The sequence below is a fragment of the Notolepis coatsorum genome (assembly GCF_963971535.1).
Source record: "Notolepis coatsorum genome assembly, chromosome: 1".
Lineage (NCBI taxonomy): Eukaryota > Metazoa > Chordata > Actinopteri > Aulopiformes > Paralepididae > Notolepis > Notolepis coatsorum.
The window spans coordinates 136,818,297-136,835,659 of NC_140165.1; the positions used below are offsets into that span (position 1 = coordinate 136,818,297).

Here is a 17,363-nt window from a genome sequence, read left to right on the forward strand (position 1 = left end):
GTGTGTGTGTGTGTGTGTGTGTGTGTGTGTGTGTGTGTGTGTGTGTGTGTGTGTGTGTGTGTGTGTGTGTGTGTGTGTGTGTGTGTGTGTGTGTGTGTGTGTGAGAGAATGGAGTACAGACAGAGACAACACAACACACAATTGATCGATTAGGGAGAAGAGGAAAGGGTCGAGGAATAAAAGAAAGGATGGAAAGAAGAGAAAGAGAGGTAAAATAAAGTAACTGTAGTAGAATATAGCAAAGTAGAGAAAGGAAAGAGAGGTGAAAATAATGTAACTACAGTAGATTAGAGCAAAGTAGGTGAAAAGGGAAGAGAGGTCAAAATAAAGTATACAGTTGTCCATCTATCCAACAATGCAAAGCATCTTGTTAAGCAAGTGTTAGCACTGATGTTTGCTAACAAACATAAATGTTATAGCTAACCCTAGTTGGTGTTACAGTTATAGCTGTCATTCAGTCTGGTAGCTATGTTAGCATTAATGTTAGCTAACAGCAAACGTGAATGTGGTAGATGCTTTTCATTGCGATTAGAAGGACTAGGTGACCTCATTAATGGGGCAGCCATAGGCCTACTTGATACAGTCCCCTATTGTTAGCCGCAACATGTGACTAATGAATAAGCGGATGGACATACTGTACACGTAAGGACAACAAGGGTAAACTAGAGGTGAACCAAAGCCCATCCCACCTCAGCCACCGCAATTCGCTTTAACACATTCAAGCCATGAGCCACTCTAACCCGCACACGCCTTTTACAACAGTCAAACAGTAGCGTAACAAGACACATTTATTGGCGCATTATTGGCAGGTGCAATCAGAGAGAGTGAGGGCTCCTGCTACAACTGCCTTCTTTTCACTCAACGAACCGTCACTTTTATTTAGCGGAAACATGTTGGGAATTAAATCAGACCGTAAATGGATATTTGTCGAGTGAAGTAATGGATGTAGGTGTCATGCGCCTATAAGGGGAGGTAGAAAGGAATGAAGTGGTCACGATGCAGGCTTCAAGTCCAAGATTTGTAATGCTCAAGCACAATATATATATACAAACATTACTTACATGTTTACTCACTTTCACAATTAACAAATATTTGTACTACACTTCCAAAACAAAACAGAAAATGTGCACATTGTTCCTTTAACAACTAGCACTATAGAACAACAACAATATACAGATACAGCTCTTCAGACTCAAACCTCCACTGCTCCTCTACCACTCTTCCACCACTCCACGGGCCAAACTGATTTTGTGACTCCTATTGTTCTGGATCGGGCCAGATTTCACACCTCCACTGCCTCCCACAGTGTATCAGGCTGGGGAGACTTTTTCATCTTACATTTTTATTTGTCCCAAACGCCCCAGCTCCATCCGATTCCTTAGCTTTTTTCACTGTTTACTTATCATGCATTGCAACACTAATCTATGGGCAGTACCCCAAGTCAGACTGCCCCGAACCCACTTATTAAAAATTATCTTGGGGTCTGAGGGCAGTAGCCCCTGACCCCCTCCCTGGGGGAGCACTTAAGTTAAGTACCCTCCATTTGTTTTTTGGGAGCCAGGGCCAGCTCGTCACTGAGCCACCAGCCCCCCTCCTTGCAAATCCCCCTCAGCGTAGTGGGCCTGCTTCCCACTATGTACTTGAATTATTCCCAATCGCCCCAGCTCCAACCGATCTTTTCAGATTTTTTCACACGATTATTATTACACATTGAGTCACTTCCATATGGGCAGTACCCCAAACCAGACTGCCCAGAACCTGTCTTCTAAAATATTCTGGAGGTCTGGGGGCAGGAGCCCCGACCCCCTCTCTGGGAGAGCACTTGAGTCAAGTACCCTCCCTTTGTTCTCTTGGGGGCCCAGGGTCAGCTCAGTCACCCCCGAAATATAACACCTGAGTGCTAGTTCTAAAGTGGTAGAAGGGTGGTACAAGAGCAGTAGAAGGGAACTGAATCTGAAGAGCTTCATCTGTATCAAACAAATGGGCATTGTCCCCTTAGAAAACTACACAATTTGAAAAATGCTGAAATTTAATATGTGCACTGCTCCTTTAACAGCTAGCGCAATAGAACAATAGAATACATCAAAACTACACCATTTGTAAAATGTCAAATTTACCTAGTAGTTATGCACCTACATTTAACAGCAACAATATTTCTTAAACTGTATTACCATTGCTCTTTTTAACCATACTGTACAATAAAATGGAGAAAGAATAGACAAATCGATCTACACAATAGAAAAACCAGCATTCTTACTGAATGGCGCTGGGCGCGCTTCTCTGCCAGCGTGATTCAACACTTTAACTTTTACTCAACGTTTGACTAACTAAATTCACTCGCTAAAATTACTCTTCACACTGATATTTTACCATAAGCATGTTCATTTTAGTATAGAAAACTAATAACGTGTATAGTTAAAAATAAGGGAAGAGAATGAGAGGGAGAAAGTATGAGAGAGAAGGAGAAAGGATGAGAGAGATAGAGAGAGGTGGTATCAGCAGGGAAGGGAGGAAGGGATGAAGTGATGGAGAGAGAGGGATAAGAAAGGAAGAGTAGCTTTCCCAGAATTCAGATGGAGGAAGAAGAGAGCGCAGCAAGGCTTTTCCATGTGGGAAAAAACACATTCATTTAACCTGTGAATTTAACAGGCTTTTCACAGTTCACAGTATCACATGTGTTTCCCCTGACGTCCTGTAGTGGACCGGTAGTAAACAGGTGGGAAAGCTGAGTTGAGGTGGGTTTACGCTCCACTACATCCCCAATTATATGATCAGGATACCTTAACATGAGCTTACATCTAAACTGGCATGTGACAGATAAAACGTACACACGCAGAGTCTTATAAATCACGTAAGATATTACATATGTGTTATTTTTTTTACATGAAGGAAGGAATGGAGGTGAGGAGAGCATTATGGAAAGAAGAGATGAAGAAGAGAAGGGGGAGAGGAAGAAGAGAAGGAGGGATGGAAAGATCCAACAGTTCAGATGGAGGTGTAAGATGGAAACACAACCCATGTCGGGCAAACAGCCCTAATTGTCACCCTGTAAACCAGGGGTGCCCAACCGTTTTTGAACCAAGATCTACTTTTTAATTTACCACCTAGCCGAGAGCTACCAGCCAAAATTGTATATTGTAAGCCATCATTTGAGGCTTTATAAAAGCAGCATAATGAACACAAATCTGTCAGTGCCGAGTCCGACCTCATCTTAAATAACAAACAGCATTGCATGTTGTAGTTAACAAGGAGAGGCAGAGTTGATTAAAAAAAATTTAAAATAAAAAAAATTATAATCAAATTTTATTAATCGAGATCTACTTGAAATCAGCCCGCGATCGACTGGTTGGGCACCACTGCTGTAAACTATGCCTGAGAGGAGAGAGAGAGAGAGAGAGAGAGAGAGAGAGAGAGAGAGAGAGAGAGAGAGAGAGAGAGAGAGAGAGAGAGAGCTTCACACTCACGCAAACAAGCTTTCAACTCCTTCCTTCCATCCAACGAACCCTGGGGACCCTGTGATTCTCCCCGATTGTAGCCTTCCCCCTCTGTCTCCCCCTCTCTCTCTCCTTTCAGGCATAGTTTACAGGGTGATAACAGTATTACAGCCAAGCCATATTGTGTAGGTTTATAATCTTTGACAGAGGTATAGATTATTTAATACTATTACAACCAATAAAGGTAAATGTTTGAACTTACTCTTTGAGAAAATGTGTTTTATATTGTCATCTTTACTTGTTTCCATGGTAACTACTACAATACCCATATGCCTCGGCAATCTTCGACTAATCACAAGAGCAGTACTTTGACGTTTGGGTCGTTCTCGTTGGTTTTCACAACATTCACCACAATCTTTGTTTTCATTGTAGCTATGATTAAAATGTTCAAAGCATGAAAACTACGGCATGTTGTGTATTCTGTCTGTTTTTACTATTTTGGTTACATAACATCGTCATGTCTGCAGTGTTTGCTCGAGAGTGGTCTTCAAATGCAGAGGCATATGGGTACTGTAAGAGCCAATTTACATGGTTGTATTGACATCTGTTATATTTTATGCATTTGTTTTGTATTTATGTATTTGTGTTGATTTCTGCCTGTAGACAGCCATGCCTGATATTGGGTTTATGGCATCAGTTCCCATTGCTCACCGGTAGGTGACTTACGTGGTTACTTAGTGGGTAATTGGACTGATGACGGCCAGGTGTGTTTGGTTACCGGCTGAGCCCAACAGTTTTTGACCGTCACGTCGACACTGCACGTTGTTTGGTTATCGTTTTGTTTGTAGTGTATAGTGTTTGTTTGTTCTTTTGAAGGTATTAGCGTTTACTCATATCACATGCAAATTGTGCATTCGGTAATTATGTGGTAAATAAACCCAGTTGGGGTGTTGTTGGAACGGACGATTACCCAGCATGAGCAACAGACGCGTCAACTATATGTTTTAGCCGGTATCAGCCTCCTCAGGGCTTTATAGATTTATTGTTTTTGTTTAGTCAAGTTAGGCCCTCACATTAGTCAAAAACTGGCTCATTAGTCAAAGGTGGATCATTGGGAACCACAGCAAGAAGAGCAAAGTTATAAGTTAAAAACGTTGCTCATTGAGAAGACATTGAGGACAGCGTTGGAGCGTTTCAGCCTCACTTTGATGCTGGCACGGAGCTGATGCATTGAGGACGGCGTGGGATTTGTTTGCAGCGCAGTTCCACGTGTGGATGTCAACACGGATGAGCGGAGAAGCGCCGCAGACGTCAAACCCACTCATCAGAGCTCCCAACTACAGCCAACGGTACCCAACGTCAGCTGCCAACATCTTCCGTGGTAGGCTACAAGCCGAGGTATGTGGTAGCGCTACCCTGCTACTGGCCATTGTAATTGTGTGCACACAACTTTGCGTTTTGCGAGCATAAATTCCAATGCATAGGTAGCTTAAAAAGACTGCGCGTTCTAGTCTACCGTTGACTTTGGATTGAATCCTGCGTGCGTGCCACGCATAACGTTACTGTTTCAATCAATTCACTGCGGATTGTCAACATGAACGGTTCTGATGACAATCATGACAGTAATGGTGACCAACTCGTCGGGGCAGAGTGTCACAATGTGGAAAGTGTCACTGTAAACTGTGTTAATATGTACCTCAGTTGCGTGTGAGTCAATGAACACACTTGGGTATACCAAACCGTAGGTTTATTAAACATCTAGTTGTGACGTGACGGTGAGAACAGGTTCATAGTAGCGAGGCAGTTTGTACGCAGTCGCACCCGCGGTACGGTGGCTCCTAGCAGACAATAGTCAAACTGGATAATCATTTAGCCAATGATCTACAGTCACAATGGGAAAAAGGGAAATTAAACCGACCTATAAGGTTCTAAATGAAAGGTTGGGAAAATTGCAAAATGAAAGATCAGATAAATTAAATAAAGCAAAAAAGCTGTTGCAAATGATGGAGGTATTTATGCAGAATACTGACGTGACAGGGGTACAAGGTGTATTGTGTGAATATGTTAGGCTGTGTGAGACAGCCAAAGGTGTACAAAATGAATTCATGTGTGTGTTGCCTATGGCCCCGGATCAAAGTGCAATACAAACTGCCTGGTTTGGGTCAAGAAGAGCAACGTTGGAGAGCTTCCACATGCATGTTGAAAATTGGCTGGCACAAAATATGGCAAATACGAGTACTGTGGGTGAAGTGCACCCAGAACCTGTGCACACACAAAGGAGGTGCACACAGAGGAGGTGCACACTGTCTGTGTAGCCACAGAGGATTTGCACACAAAGGAGATGCACACTGTCAGTGCACCCACAGAGGACGTGGTCACAGACAACATGCAACCAGTGGATGATGATGTGAAACCAGATGACAGCATTTCAAATACTTCCTTTGGACGCTCGCAAGGCAGCAGACAGAGTGGTAGCAGTGCCAGCTCTGAACGCCTCATAGCAGAGGCTAAAAGAGCATCACTGCTGGTGAAAGCAGTGTACTTGAAGGAGAGACAAGCTCTGGAGGATCAAGAGGAAGAGTTAAGGAGGAATAATGAAGTGTTAAGGAGGAAAAGGCAGCAACTTGAAATGGATGCTGAGTTGGCTGCATCTGCTGCTCAAATGGCTATTCTGGATACTATGTCAGAGTCAGGGAGATGGTCACGAACCTCTAGCCAAAGCAGGGCTGTACACTGCGATGATATCGTCGCGAATTGCCCCTTTAATTGGCCGTTGCGATTGGTAAATATTATCTGGGGGCGGGCTTGCGAGTAGTGCTTTCAAGCCTTGCATTCGCATTTCACTCCTAAATTATCCAAGGCGTGTGATGACGCGATGACGTCACTCACGCGAGCTGAGCAGTGAGCACTCAGCAGGTATGATCAGCGGGAACAATCGACTGAGCACTCACTCTGATAGACTGGCTGACTGTCTGATTTAGCTATGAAGAAAAGTAAAGTTAGTATTGCTTCATATTTTCGACGCGTTCGACCTCCTATAGTGAGCCGAACTGAACTGAACTCAGACACACGGAGAGAGCTGCGGCGTCTGCTGCTCCTCCTCCCTCCCGCACCCGTGGCTGTTGTAAACACTAGTCTCTAGTGGGACACTGGGACCTCGGTGAGCCTGCCAGCCGGCTAGCTACTGATAGCTATCAACAAATGCTCCAGTAAGTCTAGTAGTGCATGATAGCTCGCGTTAGCTTACTGTTCAAAACGAAACGTCCCATTAAACTAAATAGTTCAGATAGCTCCTGATATCAATGTCTTATAACACTGAGTCGATGCGTATTCGAGCTGAGGGCACGCTGAATATAGTCAATAGGGTCCAGCTGCAGCGCCGGAGAATCCTGGCCGTAGCTGGAGGCTACAGTATAGGGTCCAGCTGCAGCTCCGGGGAATCCTGGCCGTAGCTGGAGGCTACTCGAGTACACACAGACAGTGGAGCTGGTTGCATATAGCGAGCATTTAGACTTGTTGCGTGCTGGCGATGTCTCGCAGATAATACAACTACAAGTATGATTATATAATATATATATTTTATTAAAAAAAAATTATATAAAATAATTTCTTTTCTTTTTTTTTTTAATCAAAAACAATCGATATAAATAATGGTAAAATTGTTATTTAAAAATGTGCCCCTAAAAAATATTTTTTGCCCCTAAATTTCTCATTTAGGGGCAAGTGTGCCCCTAGTGAAAAAGCTTAGCGTACAGCCCTGCAAAGGCATGTGGGAAATCACACTGGACCTCCTCATTCAAGCCATACTGTGCTAAATCCAACAGCACAGCCATTCAACATTCCTATGCCAGAGCCGGTTGTCAAATCAAAGGTTACACCGCACCTCTTCCACAGGCCACCACAAGGTGGAGCTGCTGCACAACCACCCCTCTTTCACATGCCACCACAAAGTGGAGCTGCTGCACAACCACCCCTCTTTCACATGCCACCACAAAGTGGAGCTACTGCACAACCACCCCTCTTTCAAATGCCACCACAAGGTGGAGCTGCTGCGCAACCTACACAATTGTATCAACCTTCTCAAATACCACCTCAAGGAGACTTGAGTACAGTCCTGCAGCGAATGAAATCACAAATGCTCTCGTGCAACAACAGCTCACAATGTCTCTATCATCCAGAGATATCCCTCCATTTGACGGTGACCCGCTTCACTATGGGAGCTTTATAAGATCCTTTGAGCATAATATTGAAAACAAGGCCAACAAAGCTGATGGCAGAGATGCAACACATGCAGGAGCTCGACATGCCAACCAACATGCGCAGGATTATGACCAAGCTGCCCTACAGGTATAGGGAAAGATGGAGGACAACAGCTCATGATCTACTGGAGCGACAAAATCGCAGAGCTGTTTTTAATGATCTTGCCACATTCGTGGAACGTCAGGTTACAATCCTTTCTGACCCACTTTTCGGCAACATCCAGGATCAACCAATTGTAAAGGATGGAATGAGCAACAGGAACAAGTCTCAGCCTCAGTCCAATTTTGGCAGAGCTAAAGGCAACAGCTTTGCTACAACGGTAACATGTCTGGACTCCAAAGAACCAGACTTGGGATCTGTCCATAGGTTCTGTCCGTGATTTCAAAATAGAGTCCAGATCTTGTATGTGCTGCTTTGGGGACCACTCTTTGGCAGAGTGTCCACGACTGAAAGGCAAGAACCACAAGGACAAAATAATCTTTGTGAAGCAAAAGGGGATTTGTTTTGGATGTTTGTGTTCCGGTCACATGAGTGGTGATTGCGACAAGCGCCTAACCTGCAAGGTTTGCGAAAAAAACCATCAAACCATACTTCATCTCGACAGGCCATACCCCAGCACAGATCGGCAGCCTAAGGCATCTGCTAGCGTCACAACAGCCACGCAGACATGTGGTCTTACTGGGGCTGGCGGAGGTGGTTGTAAGCTGTCCATTTTGCCAGTCCAGGTCAAGTCCACAAAGAGAGACAAGATATTGCAAACGTACGCCTTTCTCGACCCTGGCAGTTCTGCAACATTTTTTTCTGAACATTTAATTAATGCATTGAATGTGACTGGACGACAGACCAACTTCCTTCTGCGCACCATGGGACAGGAGAAGGTGGTCGCAGGTACCTCCCTGAAGGGTATGGAGATCTCTGGTCTCAATGGAGACACCTTCTATAGCCTCCCAGAAGTGCTTTCACAAAGAAAAATGCCTGTGACCAGTGAAAATATTGTCTCCCAGGAAGATTTAGTGAAGTGGCCTTAACTGTCTGATGTCCAAATTCACAGCATAAAGGCGAATGTTGACTTATTGATTGGCACCAATGCACCCAGGTTATTGGAACCTTGGGAAGTGGTCAACAGCCGTGGAAATGGTCCATATGCTGTAAGAACTGTTCTGGGCTGGGCGGTCAATGGGCCCCTTCAAGCAAGCGATGGTCCTGAAAATGGGATTGCAGTGGCCAATGTGAATAGGATTTCTGTGAGCAGATTGGAGGAGATGCTAAGCAACCAATACAACCATGATTTCAATTAAAGGAATTCAGAAGAAAAGGGAATGTCAAGAGAAGATTTCTGAAGATCATGGAGGAATCGGCACAGCTCATGGATGGACACTATAGTATGAAGATGCCCTTCAGGAGTGACCAGATTACTCTGCCCAACAACCTCTGTGTGGTCAAGCAACGGCTACTTGGATTACAGAGGAGGTTCAAGAAAGATGAAATCTTTCACAAGGAGTACACCAGCTTCTTCACTGACGTGATCAAGAATGGATATGCTGAGGAAGTGCCTCAACATCAGCTAGATCGTGGAGTTGGACAAGTTTGGTATGTCCCCCACCATGGTGTACATCACCCAAGAAAGGGCAACTTAAGGGTTGTGTTCGACTGCGGCGCTGAATACCAGGGAACTTCATTGAACAGCGAACTGTTACAAGGCCCTAATTTCACCAGTTCGCTACTTGGTGTTCTGGTAAGATTCAGACAGGAGCCAGTAGCGTTCATGGGAGACATAAAATCAATGTTTTACCAGGTCAAAGTTCCTGAAGAACACCGGGATTTTCTTCGCTTCCTCTGGTGGCCTAAGGGCAACACAAATCTGGAGGTTGTGGAACATCGAATGACAGTACACCTGTTTGGGGCAGTTTCCTCCCCAAGTTGTGTGAGCTACACACTGAAGAAGACTGCTGAAGACAATCACAATCACTTTGCTGCTGATGTTGTCGAAACAGTCAAATAAAACTTCTAAGTGGATGATTGCTTAAAGAGGAAGAAGCAGTTGTCATGATTCAAGCTCTTTCAGAGATTTGTCAGAGAGGCGGATTCACCTTGATCAAGTGGACCAGCAACAGCCGGTCAGTACTGCAGTCAATTGCAGAAGAGCACCGGGCAAGAGACTCGAAAGAGTTGAATCTGGACAGAGATGAGCTTCCGATAGAGAGAGCCCTAGGGCTACTGTGGTGTGTGGAAACTGACACGTTTAAATTCAAAATGGTCAGGAAGGAGCAACCGCATACCCGGCGAGGTCTACTGTCCATCGTAAGTTCAGTGTACGATCCCCTGGATTTCATTAGCCCAGTTACACTGCCTGACAAGTCCATGTAGAAGAGGGTGCAGCTGGGATGAGAACATTCCAAAAGATATTGAACACCAATGGATAAGATGGTTGGAGGAACTGGAAAAGATGACATCATTCAAAGTCAACCGATGTGTTAAACCCAAAGACTTTGGACGCCCCACTCGGGCAGAATTGCATCACTTTTCTGACGCTAGCGAACATGGATTCGGGACTATCTTAGGCTGCAGAACAGCAGGAACAGTATCCATGTTTCCTTCATGTTGGGGAAAGCAAGAGTCACGCCCCTGAAACATGTAACCATTCCGCGTCTTGAACTGACAGCTGCGGTTCTAGCAGACTGAGCTTCAACTGCCACTGGATCCATCAACATTCTGGACAGACAGCACGTCAGTGATCAAGTACATACAAAACAAGGACAAGCGATTTCATACCTTCCTGGCAAACAGGGTGTCAACCATTAGAGAAATGACTAACGTGTCTCAATGGAAGTACATCAACACCAGAGACAACCCCCGCTGATGGTATCCAGGGGTATGAAAGTTGAAGAACTGCTGACGGATGGCCGATGGATTGAGGGCCCAAAATTCCTCTCTCAGCCCATGGAGAAATGGCCTTCTTATACAGCAGACTGCATTGTGGCCAGCGACGATCCAGAAGTCAAGAAGCCTGTTGCTGTGAATGTGATCATCACAGACTCACCTAGTGCTACAGAACATCTTGTCACTTACTTCTCTGAATGGAAGAAGCTCAAGACAGCTGCAGCATGGTTTCTGAAGGTGAAGAGGACTCTTCTAGAACTGGCACAAAGGAGAAATGAGTTGCAGGCTGTTAAGGTCCTTGAGAACTGTACCCAACTAATATGAGACATGGATATAGCACAAGGCAAGCATTAGATTCATGCTTTACTTTACCTCTACCAAAAACAAATGCTCTGAAAAATGTATAGAGCAGTTGCTTATTGGAATAAAATACCCAGAAATATAACTATGGTAAGGAAAAGTTTAAAATTGCGCTCATGAATAATGAGTTACATTTTGGTCATTGACTTATTATGGAAATTAGTATGGAAATATAAAGGTGATCGGTGACTTGAGAAAAGTTATGATATATTATGAGTTAAAATCATATAAATGATTTTGAACAGTTTTTATTTTTTTTATCTTTTTCCCCCTCCTTTTTTCCGATTTGTCTCCCATCCCACTGTTAGTCGTTATGCCAATTCTCAACCCCCTTCCTGGTTTGTTGCGCACCCCCCCCCTACTGTTGGTCCGGGAGGCCGGAGACTGTCACATGTTTGTGCAGCCAGCCGGCAGCCAGCCTGGCAGCGCAGATTCTCACCGGGAGAGTGTAACGTGTGGAAGGTCACACTACCTTTCTCCAGATCCTACCCTCGCTGTGCAGGCGCCCCGACCGAACTGTAGGGGTCGCTGTCCACAACGCCCAGGACCCACCCATGGCTTCCCTCCCCCTAACTCAGCCAAACAAGTTAGTATAGCGATCAGCCCAAGCCAAGGCAATGCTGACTCTCCGAACTGTTTTATTCTTATGGACTGACTATGTAATTTGTATTTTATGGTTGGAGAATTGTGATATCTAACTTATGAATATTGAGTGAGCTTTTATTCACTGTTTTGTTTGTTTTCTTGTGAGTACTTCAATGTTTGTGGTTTTATATTTTATTTTAACTTTTTTTATGTGTGTTTGTATTTTTAATGTTTGGACCCCAGGAAGAGTAGTTTCACTTTGGTGTAGACTAATGGGGATCCACAATAAATAAAACCATGGAAACGAGTAAAGATTCAATTGCATTAGGTACACAGTCTTGTACCCATCACTTTTTTTCAAATTGTTCTCAAATATAAAAACGCAGATCTAATTTAATTATGCTCAACTGTCCATCAAATATCACCAACTGAATAAGTGGAACCATATAAACCCACTACCATGATAAACTCCTATGGTAAAAGACCTTTGTCTGGTTCTCTTTTCTGACCAATCACAACGTTACATTGTACCTGGTGAGCTCCTCCTTGATTTTCATTGGTTCGTTGGGGTAGAACTTGACCCGGAAGCACATGGTGTAGGGCTGCTGACCTGTGGAACACAGAGACAAGACATGGGTGTGAAGAAAGGATGGAAGAGGGAGAGAGAGAGAGAGAGAGAGAGAGAGAGAGAGAGAGAGAGAGAGAGAGAGAGAGAGAGAGAGAGAGAGAGAGAGAGAGAGATCACAGTAAGCCTCTATTTCTGATTAGTCATTTGTTAGTGGTAATTACACTGATCACACACACACACACACACACACACACACACACACTAATGAAATAGTTTCCAAGCAGAATCAGGATTTGTTGTTTGTTTGATCACAGCCCTAAAGCGCATTGACGTGTAGCACTGCTGTGAGTATGTGTGTGTGTGTGTGTGTGTGTGTGTGTGTGTGTGTGTATACTATGACTGTGACTGTGTGAAATCTGTAGGATTTGAGCGTAGGTAGTCACACACACACTCACACACACACACATGCATGCACGCATGCACGCACACACACACACACCAAAATGCTGTGAGGCTCACATCAAAGGAGCTTAAACGAGGTTCATGAACCTATAACCCTTAACCTTAACCCTTAACCTTAACCCTAACTTTAAACTCACTGGAAACCTCACATCCCTCACACAACAATAGACCTATCACGCGCGTAGTGGTGTGAAGTGGTGAATACACACACACACACACACACACACACACACACACACACACACTTTACTTTAAAGCCATAATAGCTTTGTTTACCTTTGTATTTGTAAACAGTAAAGCAAAACAGGCTTGTATTTTGAGTTATGGTGAGAACAATTAAAAGAGCACATTGTCCATCTAGAAGTCCTACTCTTCAAGAATATACTGTAGGACTATAACCAAAATTGATAGTCAAGAAAAGTTGCATATTGCACCTTTAAGTTCTACCTCACTGCATGTGTGTAAGAAACACACTTCTGCATTGGTCTGTGGAAATCATTGTTAAGATTGCACAAGTCTTACATGATTATGGCCCCTTTCATATAGCTACTGTTTAAACCTATAGCATTATGGGTTGCATGCACACATACCCATTTTGAAAATGAAAACCATCCTTCTCACTGCTCACAGCTAAATATCCTAATAATAATAATAATTAATTGTATTTATATAGCGCTTTTCAAGAACCCAAAGACACTGACAATAAGCAAAACAAAGAACAGAGAAACATAGAACCACAGGGAACAAGCAACAGTATGAATACACAAGACATAAGCAACAAATACAAAATGTATGCTTGGGAGAACAGGTAGGTTTTGAGTCGGGATTTAAAGGTGGAGAGTGAGGGAGAGTCTTTGATAGTCTGAGGGAGGGTGTTCGATCCTAATGACTCTCTTCCTGGAATCACTGAATAAAGCACAAACTCATAGTAAGATTGTAGTTACAGTATATTATTATTATTAGTACATGTAGTAGTAGTAGTATTAGTAGTAGTAGTAGTAGTAGTAGTAGTAGTAGTAGTAGTAGTAGTAGTAGTAGTAGTAGTAGTAGTAGTAGTAGTAGTAGTAGTAGTAGTAGTAGTAGTAGTAGTAGTAGTAGTAGTAGTAGTAGTAGTAGTAGTAGTAGTAGTAGTAGTAGTAGTAGTAGGTACAGGGCTGATATATGGACTTCCTGACGGGCAGACCCCAGATGGTGAGAGCAGGCAACTGCACCTCCTCATCCATCACTCTCAACATAGGGGCCCCCCAGGGCTGTGTTCTGAGTCCCCTCCTCTACTCCCTGTACACACATTACTGTGTGGCACAGCGGAACAACAACACAATCATCAAATTTGCTGATGACACAGTAGTGGTGGGCTTGATCTCTGCAAACGACATGAGGGCCTACCTGGAAGAGGTAAAGGTTCTAGCGGGATGGTGTCAAGAGAACAGCCTCTCCCTGAACGTCAGAAAAACAAAAGAGATGATTGTGGACTTTAGGAGGTCGGGGGTCAGGGACTACAGCCCCCTCAGCATCAATGGGGCACCGGTTGAGAGAGTGAACAGTTTTAAGTACCTCAGAGTCCACATATCCGAGGACTTGACATGGACAACACATATTGACAGTGTTATCAAGAAGGCACGACAACGCCTCTACTTCCTTAGGCGCCTAAGGAAGTTCAAAGTGAGCCAGAAGATCCTCAAGAACTTCTACTCATGCACAATAGAGAGCATCCTGACTGGCAATATCACCTCCTGGTTTGGGAATAGCACTACACAAGACCGTAGCAGACTACAGAGAGTGGCCCGTTCAGCCGAACGCACAATTGGAGGGGGGCCTCCCACTCTCCAAGACATTTACAACAAGCGCTGCATGGGTAAAGCTAAGAGAATAATCAAAGACCCCAGCCACCCAAACAACTGCCTCTTTGAACTGCTGCGGTCAGGCAAGCAATACCGGAGTCTCATGGCCAGCACAGAGAGACTCAGAAGGAGCTTCTACCCCCAGGCCATCAGGATGCTCAATGAACAATGAACAATAACAGACCATCAAATACACCCACAACACACACATCCACACGCACACACTCACTTTAAATAAACAACACACTGTAGCACCCACTTTACCCACTTTTAAACACTAACACACTTTATATTTATTGGCATCAATCTCATGCACCTCATTGCACCACACCACCACAAGGTGGCACCACAAGCTAAGCTATACCTCACCATTCTACACTACTGTATAGAAGCTGACTGTATAGACTGTACAGAAGTATAGACTTTATATTGAACTTTTTTTGTTTTGTTTACACTTGTTTACGTAATTGACTTTCTATTTTATACTTATATTATACTATTTTATACTACCTTGTTATTTTATCTAGCACACTCTCAGGAGCAAAACAGAAAGAAGCATTTCATGCAAAAGTATTCTGTATTTCTGTATGACAACTAATAAAGAAACTTGAACTATATATACACATTTATAGAGTCACGATAGGCTACATGTAGCCTACGTAGATTGAATTTAAGACAGAAAACTCAAATGATCAATAACAGAATAATTATAATTTATTGTATAAATAACATAAATCATTCACTCCAGCAAGAAAAACTAAACATAACTTATATTAAAGAGAAAATAGTTAAGGTCTGTCAAATGAGTAGCTACTGCAGAACTTGACCTATGAACTGACAAGGCTTCGCAGCAGGCACTGCTTTCTGTCACATCACTGTAGCTGTGTTGGTCTACTCTACTTACACAACATACTCACCACTGGGTTGTTGAGGATGTTAAAGTTATATAAGTTATATCTACACCTCAGAAGAAATGGAGGGTATTCGCATCGGGGGTCATTAACACATTGGACGCCAAAAACGAGTATACTCGTTATTGCCCGCCATGCGTTTTTGGGATCAATATAAAAAAATTTCGCCATGGCATTCATAATTCATCCAGCCTCCCTCCGGGACTGCAGCTGGGCCCTGTCTGATATTGCAACGCCTCAATACCGCCGCCTGGTGGATGTCGGGCGAGTTACACTCCAAGCCAAACCGGAAGTGGCGCTTGGTGCATCAAGGAAATCCCTCCGGCAGTAATATCTTGTTACGAGTGCATGGGATCGCTTTCGAAACGCAATAATCAATATGATTTCGGTGTTTATTGCGTCATACAAACGGGAAATGGATCTAGCAGATCGACGTCAAATAATTGGAATATTTTTCCTCCAGTCTCATCGGCGAACGGTAAGAGGAATATAACGTTATTTTCAGCCCGATTATTTATTCATTTCACGGCAATACATCTGATCAACATATCAACCCATACTAAATAAAGCCGTTACTGACGATCAAGGAATTATAAACGACCCCCCCCCCCCCCCCCCTTTCCTTCATGCATGATGAAGCATAATGTATACCGATCATACACATTTGAATTTTTTATTATAGCAAGTATAGGAAAGAAACGCCAATCGATAATCTATCATATGCGTCAGGGCCTATAACTCGCGTTTTAGGAATTACTGCAAAAAACCTTAAAAACATACTTATATTCTCGAAATGAAATAATATAACGTTCCCACATCCGGAACGATAGATACCCGATGTTGAATGGGCCATAGTAATGTCGATATAGCTATAATATTTAAAAAGTTATAGCCCTGCAAAGAAGGTAAACATCTCCATAGGGTTACAGCGCTGGCAGACTGGGCATAAGGATGCATAGGAAGCATATACCCTCAACTACACCCCTGCTCACGCGGTCACGTCATTATGACAAGCCCTGGTGATTTTTTTTTTCTGCCTATGGCAGAAATTAACAATCATTTTCAATAAATTGTGTCCTTGATACTGCATGTGGGGTTAATGGAAAAATTGCTTTTTGCCAAAAGAATTGATGATTTTATTTTATTTTTAAAAGCCAAATTGCTAACTCTAAATGACGGGATGTTGCAGAGAATGCACGCTGGTGTCCCCCAGGGCTCGGACCCCTCCGCTTCTCTCTCTACACCAAATCTCAACACCAAATCTCTGGGTAACTTTATCACGTATCATGCTTTCTCATATCACTGCTATGCCAATGACACTCAACTCTTCCTCTCCTTTCCTCCCTCAGATACCCAAGTCTCTAAACAGATCTCGGCCTGCCTTTTTCGACATTTCTGCCTGGATGATGACCAATCACCTCAAACTGAACCTCAGCAAAATGGAGCTACTTCTCCTGCCAGCCAAATCCTCCCTGCTGACTGACTTTTCAATCACAGTAGAGAAAAGTAGCTGTCCCCGACCATCCGGCTGAACTTCTGTGCTCACATCGCATCAACAATTAGAACCTGGCTTCTTTTCACTCAACACACCATAACCATTTTATTTTGCGGATACATGTTGGGAGTTAAATCAGACGGTAAATGGATATTTGTCGAGTGAAGTAATGGATGTAGGTGTCACACCCCTATAAGGGGAGATAGAAAGGAATGAAGCAGTCACGATGCAGGCTTCATGTCCAATATTTGTAATGCTCAAGAAGGATCCACCCCTTCCTGACAAAAGAAGCAACTCCTCCTGCAATCAACAGGCATGTCTCACCTATTGAAATGCAATACTAGCTGGTTTACCAGCTTCTGCCACCAAGACACTTCAACTCATACAGAATACAGTGGTCCGCCTGATCTACCAAAGTGAGCCCACGTTACTCCACTTCTTAGAGAGCTGCACTGGTTTCCCATCACTGCACTAATGTGCTTCAAGGTCTTTGACCTGGCATACCATGCAGCGAGGGGAACGGCTCCCTCCTACCTCCGGTCAATGGTCTCTAACTACACACCATCA

The 17,363-nt window shown here is 43.6% G+C and overlaps 1 protein-coding gene across 1 annotated transcript in view; it reads right to left on the minus strand.

Moving 5' to 3' along the window:
- frmd3 (FERM domain containing 3) overlaps positions 1-17,363 on the minus strand; it is a gene marked incomplete at its 3' end in the record, with an annotated part of 254,619 nt that overhangs the window by 117,918 nt on the left and 119,338 nt on the right. The window contains exon 4 of the mRNA XM_084314149.1: positions 12,051-12,129. Coding sequence (XP_084170275.1) covers positions 12,051-12,129 — 79 coding nt within the window. The remainder of the gene's footprint in view (positions 1-12,050; positions 12,130-17,363) is intronic.